At 39.0% G+C, this 18,364-nt stretch overlaps 1 protein-coding gene across 13 annotated transcripts in view; it reads right to left on the bottom strand.

The window, feature by feature from the left end:
* CHD9 (chromodomain helicase DNA binding protein 9) overlaps nucleotides 1-18,364 on the bottom strand; it is a 193,709-nt gene that overhangs the window by 98,487 nt on the left and 76,858 nt on the right. For all 13 annotated transcript variants that reach the window (XM_077831202.1, XM_077831201.1, XM_077831209.1 and 10 more), the window contains 2 exons: nucleotides 16,063-16,174; nucleotides 2,237-2,383 (listed from right to left, as the gene is read on the bottom strand). In XM_077831202.1, coding sequence (XP_077687328.1) covers nucleotides 2,237-2,383; nucleotides 16,063-16,174 — 259 coding nt within the window. The remainder of the gene's footprint in view (nucleotides 1-2,236; nucleotides 2,384-16,062; nucleotides 16,175-18,364) is intronic.

Raw genomic sequence — 18,364 nt, forward strand, 5'->3', positions numbered from 1 at the left:
AAAATGTCTCGCAATTTCCACAATTTGTCAAAAAATATTCCATATCTCAAGCCCTAAGTTATTACATATAAAACAAAAATACATCTAAACAAAAAACCTATGTTAAAAGAAAGTTAAGGTTTCAAAGTCCACCATTCAGAAGTTCAGTAAGATCAGAACAAAGGTTGCCTGTGCAGCCATAATTCCGCCCCCTTGTGCAAATGCATCTTAAGACAATTTTTAATTACATGATCACATCATATTTTTTTCCCACACAACCCCTTGTCAAAGTGTGCAGGGTTTTTTATAGCAAATACAAAAAACAAAAATTCCATAACGTGGTATCAGACTGACCCCAACGTGGGCCATCAGCAGAACTGGAACTGGCAGGAAATGAAGGGTAGGAATAAATGGTTAGTATTCATAAGGGAGAAAGGCAAATAGCGTGGTCTCCCAAGAATCGACATTGGGATCTGTGCTGTTCAACATCTTCAGAAATGATCTAGAAAAAGAGGTGAACAGTGAGGTGCAGAGGATATAAAATTACTCAAAGTTAAACACACACTTGGTCAGTGAGTTTCATGGATATCTGCTGACAGCGAAGGCACATTGGGACTCCGTTCCCTCCTAAAATCTGGAATAATGTATCTGGTGGTTACAGATCCTCTTAGCCTACCTGTCTGTCTCCTTCTGCCTGTCTCCTGGAATGTCCCTCAACAGCATATCCCCTTCAGTTCTTGTCAGTCCCTCTTCTATTACTCTTTGCACATAACAGTCCCACTCTGCTCCTGTCCCTGACTAGGCCACAGGTTCTCAATCTTTTGGGGCTCAGGATTCATTTGTAAACCTCGATGGCCTGTCACAATGCATTAAATAGCTTTAGTGCAAAACACATGTGGTTTACTAAATATTTCTTATCCACAATATACAATATCCACATCAACAAAACAAGTACTAAATAACTACAACTTACACACCGTAGTGGCAGCTCCTGTGGCTCCTGTCCATCGGAACTAGCTGGCCTAACCTCCTTGTTCCAGGCACTGTGACCTCTGGGGTTGCAGCACCCCTCAGGTTTGGACCAGCCCCTCTGACTCAGCACAACTTACTCTAATTTGCCCCCTCACCCTACATCATGCCAGCAGGACAACTGAGCCAAACCTGAGTAGCACTGCAACCCCATGCACAATATTGCAAAATGCCCCAAGTGGGGAGCAGAGCCCAGCCAGCCCCACATGTTCATTCTGCAGTGGCAGCTCCTGACGAGGGGTAGGCTCTGCAACTCCCTCCCCAAAGACAGGACCTGCCCCGAGCTATCAATTCCCCAGGCCTCCTAAGCAACCCTCTGACACACATGCAACCTAATTTTGGGTCATGACTCCACAGGATCAGAAACCCTGGCCCAGACTGTACCAGTCTTCATACTCCTGTCCATCCCTCAAATATGTTGCTATTTCCCTTCTCTTATCCCCTGTACCTGTCCACCAATAGACTGCTCTTCCCCCTTGACTCTATTACTGAACCCCCTGAATTCAAAAAAGTTGGCTTCTGTCTCCTCCTTGCTACCTAGTTTCCAACAGGGGGAGTATTGAGAACAAGAGAGAAAGTCTCCTTATTCTCAGCTCTGGTGCCCACAGTCACAGCAGTCATCAACAGCCAGAAGGAGCAACTGCAGGAAAAGTCCAGTTCAGCTCTGGGCAGGAACATGACAGTTCTGTAGATGTGGAGCATGCTTAGCGGAGATGCAATGTCCTGAGAATTTTGCTGCCATTTTCTAACAAACCTCTTTGGAGCATGTGGAAATGGTAATTTTTAGAGGCTTATAATGTGGCTAAATTGGGGTGGATTTTCAAAAGAATAGGTAAAGGCATTTCTCTGACCCTAGGATATACCACCTACCATATTTCAAGTCCCTGCTCAAAAGCGTGAGGTGCCATAACTTCTCAATGAAACAGCTGCAATAATTTTGTAACATTTGGCAAAACAATGTAATTTTTTCTAAACCTGTTCTCAATAATGGATGAACTGTTTTTGCTGCAGCTTTCCAAAAAAGTAGTATTTATGTCACACAAGATGACCTGAAAATTGGAAAGGGGAGGATAACTGTATGGAACCTGGGCAATTGCTACTGTGCATCATAATTACTGGGTAACTGACCTAAGTCAGCCAAACATGGCTAACAAAATGGGCTTTACCCATGATATAGTGAAGTTAGTTGGAAGATTCACACTACTCACAGTTCTGGATTTTTACGTACCACAAATAATTGTAAGGGTTGCTCAGCAGGCAAAGGAGCAGAACTCTTTTTGATTTTCACAGAAACTTTAGCCTCTTCCTCTGACTGTTTTCCTTCTCCTTCTTCAGCATACTTTTTTCTTTTAACTTGACGATTTGATCTTCTCTTCTACAATACAGTAATATCAACATAATATTTTTACTGAAAATTCTTTCTAGCAAGAACTGCTTATGTTGATTTTTTAAAAATAGTCATTCAGCTACACTACATATTACTATAGAAAATTTAGTGAGCCGTAATTTTGATAAGTGCACAAATTTAAAGAAAAAAAGTAACTGTATAAACAACAACAGGGTGGGGAGATTCTAAGCCAAATTTTGGACCTACAAATCTTGTTAATGTTTCTTTAAGTTATATATAATAAAATATAAAAGTAGTTAAGTGGCTTTGTCTGTATTTACAGCTAAGAAATAAAACTGGAGTAATGTTTTCTGGATATTTACGAACAAAATTCAAGTGAGAGCTATTTTGTTTCATGAATTCACTGTAATTTCTCCCAATAGTAATTTCATAAGGATAAATACGGAAGACCACTGTGTGCTATTAATCTATCTAATCCAATAACCTATAAAGTGAAGATTTACACAATATGCTAAAGTGAGTCCTCTATTAAATAAAAGGTTCTTTTTGTATAAACCGGTATTATGAAGACTCTCAGAAATTAAGAAAGGGAAGAGACCTATCAGATCATGCCAGTCATACTGCTGATACTGTATGATTTTTATTAATTAATTATTATTATTATTTGTTTTAAACAAGTATACTGTCCATTCCATCATCTCCTCTATGGGTCTCGATCAAGGTTATTCTAGTATAACCAACATCAACTTTGAGATATCATACACATTTCAGCTTAATGTTTTTTTACTTTTTTAAAAAATCTCATTACTAGATTATCCCACTCTTAACAATTTCTCTCACTTTGGTGTTATAACTTTCAAATACTTGCAGATTTTACACATTTAACCATTTTAAGCTTAATGATAAAAGCACCTTTACAGTCTCTTAATTATTTTGATGAGCTGATGACTAACAGGAGACTGGATAACAAAGGCAACAGCAATCAATATAACAATTAACACAAAGTCTGACAACTAACTGATTTGAAAACACTGATCTGCCTACGAAAATCTCTTATTTTGGGCAATGAATCAGCAGAAGTATAGAAATAAGACAGCTCTGCAACTCCATACATACTGGACTAAGCTTTATAGCAAAGTAACTGAATCACACAGATTTACTCTGAATGAAGCACTCATTTACAGTAAGGTGTTTCTCTAATTAGCTAGCAATCAACAAGGCTCTACACCAAATATGGCAAGTGCCAAAAGCTTCTGCAGAACTTACACTACTGCATCAGAGTGAAAACTGACCAGTCTAGTCTGTTATCTGAAACATTAAAGCTATGAGCCACAGTGGAAGCAGGTGTTGGGGCAATTCATTAAGCAGAAATAAGGTGTACAATAGTCCCTGACACACTTTTGCAGTAGCCAAGAGGCTCTTATCTATTTTAAGGGTTTTGTATAGAGCCCACCACCATAATAACTAAGCATATATAAAGTAAAGTATATTGAGGTCTCCTGTGGAATCCTTGGAGTCTTTCATAACTAGTAAAGTGAGAAGAACAGAACGTTTTACTTGCATTGAATTTATATTGTGGGAAGGGAGGGCAATTTTTAAATGGGATGGGGGGGGGAAGAGGATTGGTTTAAATATCTGATTATGGCAGGAATGCTCTCTCAAGAGGAAGATGGTGTGCTCAATGAGGAGACTGAACTCCAAATTAATAAGAGGTTTCAGAGTAACAGCTGTGTTAGTCTGTATTTGCAAAAAGAAAAGGAGTACTTGTGGCACCTTAGAGACTAACCAATTTATTTGAGCATAAGCTTTCGTGAGCTGGACGAGCTATTACCAGCAGGAGAGTGAGTCTGTGTGTGTATGGGGGTGGGTTTTTGGAGGGGGGTGAGGGAGTGAGAGAACCTGGATTTGTGCAGGAAATGGCCTAACTTCATTATCATGCACATTGTGTAAAGAGTTGTCACCTTGGATGGGCTATCACCAGCAGGAGAGTGAATTTGTGTGGGGGGGTGGAGGGTGAGAAAACCTGGATTTGTGCTGGAAATGGCCTAACCTGACGATTACTTTAGATAAGCTATTACCAGCAGGACAGTGGGGTGGGAGGAGGTATTGTTTCATATTCTCTGTGTATATATAAAGTCTGCTGCAGTTTCCACGGTATGTATCTGATGAAGTGAGCTGTAGCTCACGAAAGCTCATGCTCAAATAAATTGGTTAGTCTCTAAGGTGCCACAAGTACTCCTTTTCTTTTTGCGAATACAGACTAACACGGCTGTTACTCTGAAACCTTAAACTGAAACCAGAAGTGGAATGTGTGGGGGGGGGGAGGGGGAGGAGGTATGTATACAAAGAGATTGCTCTTTTTCCTTCCATAAGTGAATGCCTACAAGAGACACATACCACCCAGAGGCTAATACAAATAAGAAAATTCCCCTGAGGAGGATTTAGAGATAACATCCCGTTGGGAATCCCAGACACCTTTTACTTCTCAACAAGTAGACGATTTGGGAGTTGGCTTTTCACTTAGGTGAGCCCCTAGACAAGTGAAGATAGGCAATAACAGTAAACACAAAGCAAGAAAAGACACATCATGGTCTACAACAACACAGAAAAGAAAAAAAATGAAATAATGCCAAGAAGAGAAAGATATAGTAAACATTAGGCAAATTGTATTTTCTAAAAATTATCAATTTGATCAACTACGTTGCTATAAGGGCTATAAGTTGCTATAAGTTAACTCACGCGATTAACTCAAAAAAATTAATCAAAATTAATTGCAGTTTTAATCACACTGTTAAATACTAGAATACCAATTGAAATTTATTAAATAATTTGGATGTTTTTCTACATTTTCAAATATATTAATTTCAATTACAACACAGAATACAAGTGTACAATGCTTACTTTATATTACTTTTATTACAAATAGTTGCACTGTAAAAATGATAAAAGAAATAGTATTTTTAAATTCACCTCATACAAGTACTGTAGTGCAATCCCCCTATTGTGAAAGCGGAATTTACAAATGTAGATTTTTTTTTTGTTACATAATTGCACTCAAAAACATAACAATGTAAAACTTTAGCACCTACAAGTCCACTCAGGCCTACTTCTTGTGCAGTCAACCACTAAGAGAAACAAGTTTGTCTACATTTACGAGAGATAATGCTGCCCGCTTCTTATTTACAATGTCACCTGAAAGTGAGAACAGGCGTTCACATGGCACTTTTGTAGCCAGCATTGCAAGGTATTTACATTCCAGATATTCTAAAGATTTGCATGCCCCTTCATCCTTTGGCCACCATTCCAGAGGACATGCGTCCATGCTGATGACATCCATTAAAAAAATGTGTCAATTAAATTTGTGACTGAACTCGTTGGGGGAGAATTGTATGTCTCCTGCTCTGTGTTTTAACTGCATTCTAACATATATTTCATGTTATAGCAATCTTGGATTATGACCCAGAATGTTGTTTGTTTTAAGAACACTTTCAATGCAGATTTGACAAAACGCAAAGAAGGTACTGATGTGAGATTTCTAAAGATAGCTACAGCACTCGACCCAAGATTTAAGTATCTGAAGGGCCTTCCTAAATCCGAGAGGGACGGGGTGTGGAGTATGCTTTCAGAAGTCTTAAAAGAGCAACATTCCGATGTGGAAACTACAGAACCCAAACCACCAAAAAAGAAAATCAACTTTCTGCTGGTGATGTGTGACTCGGATGATGAAAATGAACATGTGTCAGTCTGCACTGCTTTGGATCGTTATCGAACAGAAACCATCATCAGCATGAACGCATAAAATAAAAAATGAATATAATCATCACAGACTTTAGTATACAGGGAGAGCATATAAGTGAAAATAATTATGCTCAAGCCTATCGGAATGGAGCTCTGTCCGTCTGTATTAGGTAGTCGTTGTCAAAATGGGTTTTTTTATGCACAGAGAAACCATAAATTTACAGATATCCAAATGCTACATCATAATTAATAAAACACAGTAGTCAGCTATCTCTGAAAGGAGGGCATTTCAGGAGAAAATGTAGGCAGTCATAGAAAAAATGTCAGCTTATCAGTATGAAAAAAGAAACTAGAGAGGGATTTAAAGAAGTTAAGAGAGCTAGATAAAAGGTCAACTGTTCAGACAGACATATTTCAAATCCTAGAACACTTGCAATATAAAAAGAAAAGGAATACTTGTGGCACCTTAGAGACTAACAAATTTATTTGGCTGTAGACAATGGATCGTGTGGTGTGGTCTGGATGAAAGCTGGAGGAATGTAGGTAAGTATAGCAATCAGTAGGTTTCCTGTAACCCAGGAACCTATCCTTGCAACAAAGCCCATTGCCAACTATGTCCACCTACCTATTCAGGGGACAACATCATAGGGCCCAATCACATCAGCCACACTATCACTACCGCTGCATAAAACAGAACTCCAGGTAGCTAACTACTATTACGACTGCTATTACCTGCTACAACTGACATGATACCACAGTAGCACTAACACAGTCAGTTTTAAGATCAACTGCTACTGACGCTACCTAGAGCATGGTCTCAGAGCATACTCAGCTCCATTTTTATTGGTTTAGAGAGGAAATGGCATTCTTCTTACACTGATTCTCACAGGCTACAAAGAACTTAGGTGACTTCCTAAATTCCTTGGGTAGGATTTTCAAAAATGCATAAGCAATTTAGGACTATAAGTCTCATTCAGAGTAACTTATGGACTTTTAAACCTCTTCTCTTCATCTTAACCAAACAAAATATTATCCAAAGCAAAGTGACTACAGTTTATAGAGATTAGCTACTTTTGTGCTCCAACTGGCAGGAGTTTTTCCTGACTGATGCATAAAGAGGCATATAATTCAGTCAGCAATGGAGTATCATCCTTCAGAAGACATTCAAAGAAGGTGCCTCTAAGTTCCAGAGTGCATGGTATTTAACAAGTTCAAAATTACCACACCATTGCAGGTAAGCCTTGCAATACAGCTACACTGAGAGTTTGGATCTTGCAATTTAATTGTTATACTACAGCTTCATGGACACTGCATCAATTATAAGAAGCTATGGCAGTTCACCACTAGTACTACAAAAATTGAAGTAGAAAGATTCTAGGAAGTCGTGTTCATTCCAAATGGAATTGTACCACTTCATGCCGGTGGAAACCTCATCCATGAAGATGATGATCATATAGAAATAAATTTAGAGACCACTGATGGAAAGAATATCTTCCATTCATTGGCTAGAGTGGTATTTCAAGAAGAGTCTACAGCTACCCAAACATCACAAGAAATATCACTGAAGTATGGGAGAGAACAGTTACTTCTTCTCCCTTGAAAATCAGAGTCTCTTACACACTGTGCAGCATTTGAAAAATCTAGAACACTTCCACAAGCAACACGCCTTGAAAACATTTTTGAGATAATCAACTGTATCTGTAGGCAGAACAATCTTCTTGGCACAGAACTGTGTACAAGTCAAGGTAATGAAGACTCTGGTAACCCTTGCACTCTCGACAGAGATCATAATGATGAACAAGATGATGGATCATGAGGTTGACTAAAAATGTCACCAACCCTATTACATTTCAACGATACCTGTGCAGCAAATATATTATTAGAATTTGTTTTGCCCTTTAGATTGTTGTTGTGATGCTTTGAGGTCACAAAGAAATACAATTTTGTGTGTCTTGAAATAATACACACAGTGATTAAACTAACAGAAACAAATGCAAATACTTCTAAGTGGTCATTTCAATGTGTTGTTGGTGTCGTTGTTTATCCCTGTTTCTATGGTAACGGCACCACTAGATAGCTCCACATCATAGCTCATCTTAAAGGAGACATAATAGGCTTTCAAATGATGTATGAACTGCATGTGTATAGAGAAGGTACATTAGGCAGATCAAATTGGTGGCCTATCAGGATTCAATCCAAGTCAGGATTGCCTGCAAATCTAGCTGCTGTCACCTCAGGACTCCAAAGGCTGCCTCAAAGTTTCTCCTTGGTAAGGAGTCCTCTTTCCTATCTGTGGTGTCTTTTGGGAGGAAATTCCCTTTGGTAGCTACTGCAATGTTTTGAAGGATAAATGGAGGCGAGAACAGCTCCCTGTGTGCTTGAAGGATGGTTTCTTCAATGCGCTGAGAACTAGACTGAGGTTCCAAGGCAGAGTAAGCTATCTGACATGAGAAAAAAGGTGAAATGAACCTTGAAGTCATAGAGTGTGAAAATACTGAAAACCCCTCAACAGGTAAGTGAAAAGCTGTAAGAGCAGCCAGGTGGACTTTGATGGAGCTCAGTGACAAGCTCAGGATTTTTGAATTCGAGTATATGAGTGAGGTGCTAGGAGGGAGAAAATGCCCACTGGGTGCATCAGAAGTGGAGCTGCTTCCACTTTTGCACGTAGGTCTTTCTCACGAAAGGTTTCCTACTATTAAACAGCACATTCTGTTCTTTGAAAGAACAGTCCATTCTACACCCAAGAGTCATTGAGGAGCCAGGACCTGAGATGTAGTATGAAGAGGTGACAGTTTTCAGAGTAACAGCCGTGTTAGTCTGTATTTGCAAAAAGAAAAGGCATACTTGTGGCACCTTAGAGACTAACCAATTTATTTGAGCGTAAGCTTTCGTGAGCTACAGCTCACTTAAGTGTAGCTTTCACTTCACCTTTTTTCATTTCACCTTTTTTCTCATGTCACTGTAGCTCACGAAAGCTTATGCTCAAATAAATTGGTTAGTCTCTAAGGTGCCACAAGTACTCCTTTTCTTTATGAAGAGGTGAGTCAATGTGCTCGATTCTTGGATCAGTTTTTGTCAGAGGAGGGCAAAAATGTGGCTAAAGAGAGAGGCGAATCAGGTACAAGAACCATATCACTGCCTTGGCCAAGCTGGTGCTATGAAAATGATTACTGTTTGTTCAGAGGCCTTAAGAAGTAACAGTGTTGGGGGACAGGCATATATCAGAATCTGAAGCAAAGGCATGAGGAATGCATTTCGTAAGGAGTTGCAGCTGCGTCCTGCTCCTGAGTAGGATCGCAGACATTTTGTGTTGGAGGGTGTTGCAAAGAGGTCTATTTCCAGAAAGTCCCAGGAATGAAAAATCTTACATAGGAAAGGATTGCTCAACCTCCCATTCATGGTCCTGGAAAAAATGCCTGTTCAGTATGTCTATGATGATGTTCTGCAGACATAGTAGATGTACTGCTGTGATTTTGAATTAGTGGTTATGCACAAGTTAGAGAATTATTGCCTCTGTGCACAAGGACTTGCTCCTTCTGGACAATTTATATAGTGCATGATAACTGTTGTCTGTCATGACTCTGATCAAGTGGCCCTTGATCTCAGGTAGGATGTGGCTGCTTCTGTACTGAACTGCTCTGAGCTAAGCTGAATGATGTGAAGAGCAGACTCCTAAGGAATCCATCTACCTTGCACCATGAGGTCCTCACGGTGGCCCCCCCAGCCTACTACAGAGGAATCTGTGGTGATGATCTTTGTAATGGTATGGATGCAAGAATGGAACTCTCACGCAAACCTTTTGGGGATCCTTCCAACAACTGAGAGAGTCGAGAACTTTCTGAGTAACAGAGACACACTTGAACATATGTTGTGCATACTGGGACAGTAGACAGTTCTGAGCCAGGCCTGAAGGCATCAGGAATGCAGTCTGGCATGAGGTGTTACGACTGTATAGGCTGCCACATGGTTCAGAAGTAGGCCACTGCTATAGTTTCAGGGCCCACCAGAGATGAGGTTGGAGAGGCAAACTCATGTTTTTGTGGGAAATATGCCCTGGTGATTGTGGAGTCCAGGGTGGCCCCTATGAAGTTTGTGTGTTGGATAGATGTCATGGTAGACTTTTATGCATTGATTCAAAAGCCCAAGGAGTGGAAGAGGACTAGAACTTTGTTGGTTGTTGACAACCTCAGGGAAGCAATGACCATTGAAGAACCGGTTGTCCAGATGGAGACTATAACTATTCCTATTTGCCGCAGATGGGCTGTGACAACCAAGAAGCTTTGTAAAGACACCAGGTGGTCAGATGGCTGAAAGGAAGTATTCAATACTGATAGTGGCTGTTGCCGATGACGAACTGTAGGAAGTATCTGTGAGCTGGATTCACTACCATATACAAATATGCACCCTGAAGGCCAAGGGCCACAAATCACTCCCCTGGATCTAATGATGGTTTTATTGCTGCTATGGTTACCATCTTGAACCTTTGTATTTGAATAAATGTGTTCAGAGCCCAGGATTCGTCTCCATCCTCCTTTTTTCTTAGGTACCAGAAAGTACTAGAAGTAGAACTCTTTCCAGAAGAAAGAGAGGGAAAGTGGTTCAATTGCCCCCAAGAGCAGGAGGGCCCTCCTGGCTTCGAAGATCCTCAAAAGAGAGAGGGAGGAGACATAGTGGGTGAAGGGAATGGAGTTGAAATGAATGGCACAGCCTGATGTCATGACTTCTGGAACCATGTGTCTGTTGTGATGTGCTTCCAAGAAAGATTGAAATAAAGATGATGTCTTGTAGGATGTCTAGTGGAGTGGTGCAGCATAAAATCCAGATTGTGAAATGACTCATGACAAAGATCAAAATGGTTGTTCAGAAGAAGTTGCCAACTGAGAGGTGACAACAGATGGTCCTTTCTCATGGCATCTGGGCCTCTTTTTGAGTGGTTCTACAATTCTCTGGGAAGTTTGGTAGGGAATCAACTGAGACGATTGGGCTGTCTATGACCTGCTAAATTTTTTCTTGGTTGCCCAGCAATCAGAGGGTTGCTCTAGAATTCTTAATGAATGAAGAGATTCATCTGTATCATCACTGAAGAGCTTGGGGCCTTTGAATGGAAGTTCCTCCACTATATTCTCGACTTCCCTGGGGAAGGAGGGCTGCAGCCATAAAGTATGGTGGATAGCTAAGGCAGCTGCTGTAGAATTAGAGGCTATGTCAGCTGCATCCAACGAAGCTTGCAAAGAGGGTTTGGCAATCCTCTGACCTTCAGTGACAAGAGCCTGGAACTGGGTCCTTCTGGTTTTGTGGCAAAGAGAACTTGCTGAAATTTGTGGTGTCCTATTTAGTTACCCTGATTTGTAATGCGGCCAAAGAACAGTTTTTTGCAGAAAGTTCCACACACTCAAACTTCTTGTAGTGAAGATCAATCTGTTCTCTGTTTCTCTCATTTACAACATCATCCACTAGGGAATTCAGGATGGGGTGGAAAAAGATATTCTGAGCCACTGGCAGGTACACAGTATTTCTTGTCCACCCTCTTGCAAGTAAGCAGTGTAATGTCTGGTGTCTGCAATATTAATTGAGCTGCTAACAGAAGAACATCATTTCTAGGTAAGGCTATCTTACCTTTGGGAGAAGTGTGTAGGATATCTGCCAGGGCATGTTGTGGCTCCTGGGCCTCTTTCAAGGAGATTTATAAGGATCTGACTATCACCTTCAAGAGCTCTTGGAAGACTTCAACATCATTTGTAAAGGATGAGGGAAGAAGCTACCTGCCTTGTCTGGAGAGGAAGAGGAACTTGTTAGATGGTGCTGCCTTTTCTTCAACTTTTGAGGGTCATCTTGAGGAAGGTGGTCTTGAGGTACTGGTGACTGCACCTCTTGGCAGTTCCTCTTTTGTGAGGATACCTACTAAAGACATAGTCTCCATACAGGACCCTAGATGCCAGAAGGCCCATTGGGGTGGGTCCTAAGGGAAGGAGGAGGAGCTCTGAAGGTACTCCTGCCATGGAGGTTGTCAAGTCAGTTGTCAGCTGGTTCCTAGGGTCTCTTCCTTAGGATACACCTCAGAGAAGGTTCAAATGGGGTGCAACTTCTCTCATCTGTCAAGTCGCAGCTTATCTGGGGCTAGATTTTTTTTTTTTTTAAGCTAGTCCTTTGTATCTGGGAGGCCGAAAAATTTCTCCCAGTGAAGAACTTCCAGAACTGAAAAATATTCCTGCCCTACACTTGGAGGGCCTGGTTAGAGCCCATTTGCACTTTGGGGCACGATTAAATAAGTATGTAAAATCTACCACCGAAAACCATCAGCAGATATGGATATTTTTATTTTCTATGATGCAGTTTGTGCCATGAATGTAGGATGGGTTTAGACGTTACAGGGATCACAGACAGGGAGGGAAAGGAAGTAGGCAGAAATGGCTAAAAGGGACTACTAGAGGGAATACAGGATCAAGGTTGGTTGTTGATGGGAGGATACCGTGCACATCCCTATCAGTCTGAGCTCTTGTCCAAAATGTTGCCCCACTAGCTTATGAGGCAGAAACAGATAGTCAGAAAAAGAAAAATATGCTTCTTTTGTACAGCACAGCACACATTAAACTGCTGACAACTCCAGACAGTTTAACGCTTTCCTAGTTTGTCTGGTTCCTCCTTCTCCTATTCTTCCACTCGAGGTAAAGTTTTGGAAGCACTTCTAGCTAATTCTCCTCCAGCATCACCGGGATAATGAGAACCCAGTAAGTTCTGTTCTTCCTTGGATGAGAAAAGTTTAGGCATTTCCTTGCACAGCCTGTGGCTACCTTGTAGATATACTTCACCGTAGGTTGTTGAAGAAATCTCTATCATTGCATTCAATGATGGAGGATTACCAAGAGGAGTATACCTCTGCCTTCTACTTCTTTCTGGGCTTGCCTGACATTCTTGTGCAATTTGTGGTCTTGCAGCAACTCAGTGAAAAGGACCGACTCCTAGCAGGGAAATTTTCAGGACAAAAATGCATAGCCTAGGCAGAAGATCAACGCTTAGGATCTGAGGACCTCCCAGCGCAGAATATTTTACATATTGCTTAATGTACTCCTGGTGACTAACTGTCCTGTGACAACAATTAATGGCCACAGACCAAGAAAAGAAAATGGCATTTAGTGTACAACAAAGAGCTACAAATTAATAAAAACTGATGACATCACTACTTGGAATATTAAAATATCTGAAAAGCTGGTAGAGAATTCATTTTATTTACCATAGGTACTATTTAGAATAGCAGTATTTATCTCAGTATTAAAACTAAACAGACTATCATCAGCTCAATATATGCCATCCTGTACAACAATTTTTCTTTTTAAAACTAACACCAGTGAGAATTTTCATCTAGATAAGGACTCATCATCCTAGGATTGCTACATCTATGGTTTCACGCAAGCCTATGGTGTTTTTAACTTCCTTTTGTTAGGAGGTGTTTATACCCTTCAAAAATTTTGCTAGGCCTTGCCAGTCAAGCTATATAAAAAATAGTGCTGTCAAGTGATTAAAAAAATGAATCGCGATTAATTGCGCGATTAAAAAAAATTAATCACTGTTAAACAATAACAGAATACCATTTATTTAATTAGTTTTGGATATTTTTAACATTTTCAAATATACGGATTTCAATAACACAGAATACAAAGTGTACAGTGCTCACTTTATATTTATTTTTTCTTACAAATATTTGCACTGTAAAAAATCAAAAGAAATATCGGTAGTATTTTTCAATTCACCAAATGAAAGTACTGTAGTGCAATCTCTTTATCATGAAACTTACAAATGTAGAATTATGTACAAAAAGAAACTGCATTCAAAAATAAAAACGTAAAACTTTAGAACCTAAAAGTTCACTCGGTCCTACTTCTTGTTCAGCCAATCACTCAGATAAACAAGCTTATTTACATTTGCAGGAGATAATGCTGCTTGCTTCTTGTTTACAATATCACTTGAAAGTGAGAACAGGCTTTTGCATGGCATTGTTGTAGCCGGCACTGCAAGGTATTTACGTGCCAGATGCGCTAAAGATTCATATGTCCCTTCATGCTTCAACCACCATCCCAGAAGACATGCTGATGACGGGTTCTGCTCGATAAATATCCAAAGCAGTGTGGACCAATGCATGTTCATTTTCATCATCTGAGTCAGATGCCAACAGCAGAAAGGTTGATTTTCTTTTTTAGTGGTTTGGGTTCTGTAGTTTCTGCATTGGAGTTTTGCTCTTTTAACACTTCTGAAAGCATGCTCCACATCTCGTTCCTTTCAGATTTTGGAAGGCACCTTAGATTCTTAAAGCTTGGGTTGAGTGATGTAGCTATCTTTAGAAATCTCAGATTGGTACCTTCTTTGAGTTTTGTCAAATCTGCAGTGAAAGTGTTCTTAAAACGAACAACTCTGCCGGGTCATTGTCCGAGACTGCTAGAACATGAAATATATGGCAGAATGCAGGTAAAACAGAGTAGGAGACATACAATTCTCCCCCTCAAGGACTTCAGTCACAAATTTAATTATGTATTTAAAAAAAAAAAAACAAACAAAAACCAAGCATCATCAGCATGGAAGCACGTCTTCTGAAATGGTGTTTGAAGCATGAAGGGGCATATGAAAGTTTAGCATAACTGGCACATAAATACCTTGCAATGCCAGCTACAAAAGTGCCATGCGAACTCCTGTTCTCACTTTCAGGTGACATTGTAAATGAGACGTGGCCAGCATTATCTCCCATAAATGTAAACAAACTGGTTTGTCTTAGCAGTTGGCTGAACAAGAAAGAAGTAGCCTTGAATGGACTTGTAGGCTCTAAAGATTTACATTGTTTTGTTTCTGAGTGCAGTTATGTAACAAAAAAGTCTACATTTGTAAGCTGCACTTACATGATAAAGAGATTGCACTACAGTACTTGTATGAGGTGAATGAAAAATACTACTTCTTTTGTTTGCCATATTTACAGTGCAAATATTTGTATTAAAAATAACAAAGTGAGCAGTGTACACTTTGTATTGTGTTGTAATTTAAATCAATATATTTCAAAATGTAGAAAAACATTCAAAATATTTAGAAAATTTCAATTGGTATTCTATTATTTAACAGTGCGATTAAAACTGGGATTAATTTTTTTAATCGCAATTAATTTTTTTGAGTTAATCGCGTGAGTTAACTGCGATTGTCAGCCCTAATAAATAACATCAATAAACTTTTACTGATAATCATTTTTATGCCACCTTATAGCCATAAACCTCAGAGCAACCTTACAACCTTAAGTTTGGTGCTGTGTTTCTTGTAAAAAGCTATCTGGTATCTTTGTATTCCTAAAATAAAGCATGATGCTCGGCATCATCAGAAATTTTATGGTGATGTTTACTTTTTATTTTTTAATGACCTGTTAAGTCTAGAATAAGTTAATTATTATAGTTATATAAATGTTTCCACACATTTGTGTTGAAATTTAGACACAGTATAACTATAATCACCACCTCAACACAGCTTAGTTATAACACTTTAGCCATAATCAGCAATTTATTTCTTGTACAAGGAAGAGTATTTGAATCATTGGTTTCATAGAATCATAGAAGGTTAGGGTTGGAAGGGACCTCAGGAGGTCATCTAGTCCAACCCCCTGCTTGAAGCAGGACCAATCCCCAATTTTTGCCCCAGATCCCTAAATGGCCCCCTCAAGGATTGAACTCACAACCCTGGGTTTAGCAGGCCAATGCTCAAACCACTGAGCTATCCCTCCCCCAAATGTTTACAGACATTTGGTCTCATGTTCACTCATTTAAGAGCAGAAACCACAGAATCAGAAACATCAATTTATATAAACTCAATAGCAATAAAAAACCCTCTGCTTTCACTAGTAAGTATCACTAATGTCAATAAATATAATATTTTGGAGTTTAAAGCTATAATGGCACAGAAAAATCTTCAAAAGCAAAAAAAGAAAAATTATGAATACTGACCTGAGAGTCCTCATCTTTAAATGACCGCTGTGGAGTCTGCTTAGTATCAGACATTTCATCTGAAGACTCATTCTTTCTCTTCTGCTTTTTACCCAATGTGATTATAAGCTTGCTGTTTCAAAACAAAAATAAGACAATGTTAAGACAGACTGTTTATGCACTATTGTGCATTTTGTATTTAATGTCTGGGACACTGACCAGGACAAAATAACTTTAATTTCCTTACTCTTTTTACTACCAGTACCATAGAGTCCCACCACGTCACAAATGAGAGGAGAAACGTAGGCCTAATTCTACTGATTTTGCCACTGACTTCAGTGGGAGTGTAAGACTTGATTTTTTGTGATTACTTAAGAACAAGGAGGCAACTTTACAATAGTTAGCATTTGATACTACTCCTGATTAAATCCCCAAAGGCCTAGTGGAAACATCTGCATTTCTCTCCACAGGCAAATCTCTCATGTATTCCTCAACAGTGTTAATATTTTAATTGAAATGTTTAAAAGTAAATTTATGATAAGTAAATGTGGAGCTGAGTTGACAGGGTACTTTTAACTGCATAGAGAGCTACAATTTACCATACTTATCTCCTCCAAATTATAGTACCCCCTAGATGCCATAATTTCTCTCTCTGTGAAACATGGAACTTCTGATATCTTTACTCATACAATAAACTTTAGTTTGACAACAACAGTTATACATTACACAATTTAAAAGTAAATCCTATAATATGCAAAATTCATAGCATCAAGTAAATTATTAGATGGTAAAAATATGAAACTGTGAAGTCTGACTTTTTGCAATTTCACAAAAGCAAAAATTTGAGAAGCCTAGGTTTATCAACAATGGTTTCATCAGCACTTTGGAGGACCAGAGCTGTGCAGCAAATTATAATTCTACATGAAAAATACTAATTATTTCTTAGTTTAAATTCTGAAGTCACACAGAGAGGGGCAATATCATTAATATCATTATTTGTTTTTAATGATAGGGTGACAAAATACATGGGTTTTTTTCATTTTTGAAATCTGACAAGTGCTACTCTTCAAGTGTATTCTCAGAGGAATAATCACAGAATGATTACAAGCAAACAATCATGAATAAAATGATGTCCTTAAATATATACTTTACATAATATAGATTTGATAATTGCATACTATGTTAACACGGAGAAAATTGCTTTAGCATACAAATATCTTCTCCCACTTCATGGCTCGGCCTAAAGACAAGACTTTGGCCTTTATTCACAGCCAGTAAAATTATTTTCATCAAAGCAGCCTGAAGAAAGTAAAACGCACTAAGCAAAAGGACTGACTAGCCTTCAGCCTCACGTTTTCTCCTAGGAAAAGGGCAAAATAAGACAGGCTGATCATAATAAATACATTACATCTCCAACAGTCCACAGAGAAAATACAAACCCCGAAATGCCAAACTACCAATTCACTACTGATAGTGTCAATACAATAGTTCCCAAAATACGAAGCACAGTTGCATTTCAGAAAGAGACCAACATTTTTCACCAATTATTAATATCCAACCAACAAAGCAAGAATTCTTACTGGGAGGGGGAAAAAGGCTTTTAACAAGTAGTTTTCTTTCTGCTATATAATTTTGATTTCTAGTAGAAACTGAAATGTACGCTTAAATTTAGTGGCAGTAAACATAGGTTAGGCAATTCTAAATTGAAGGGGAAGTGCTTGCACATGTCTGTGGGATAGAAATTGGCTCCTGGCTTCCCTCACACCTCTGCCCCATCATATATTCTTTCTGTTAATTCTTATATATAAAAAAAGTTATTTTTCATTATCTCAAGGAATAAATTTTAAAGAATCAACACACTGATTTTCATATTTTTTCTTCAAAAGTAGCTTGGTTTCTTCTCCCTTGTGAATACTAATGGTTGTCTATTAGCATTTATTCAAACTTGAGAAGCTGAACGAGGTAGTTTTGTCCTTCGATGAACTGACTTTTCCACAGTATTCTAGCTTCATTTTCCCTTAAAGCACAATCCTTCAGACCTCCATGGATCACCCAAACTTGTTAATTCAGGTTTCCTGATTGATTGCCAATTGGTGTCCGTTTTATGGAAAAGTGTTTGACTTGGTCACTGCAACGTATGGCCTAGTCTAGACTAGAACTTAAAGGTATGATATCGGCATGTTAACTAGGATATTTTAGAAGTACAGTGTAGACAAGGAACACTGCATATAACACATGCTAAACTGGTTACGTTAAAGCAGTGGTTCTCAACCAGGGGTACATATACGTCTGGGGGTAGACAAAGGTCTTCCAGGGGTACATC

This window comes from Eretmochelys imbricata, chromosome 12 (assembly GCF_965152235.1).
Source record: "Eretmochelys imbricata isolate rEreImb1 chromosome 12, rEreImb1.hap1, whole genome shotgun sequence".
Lineage (NCBI taxonomy): Eukaryota > Metazoa > Chordata > Testudines > Cheloniidae > Eretmochelys > Eretmochelys imbricata.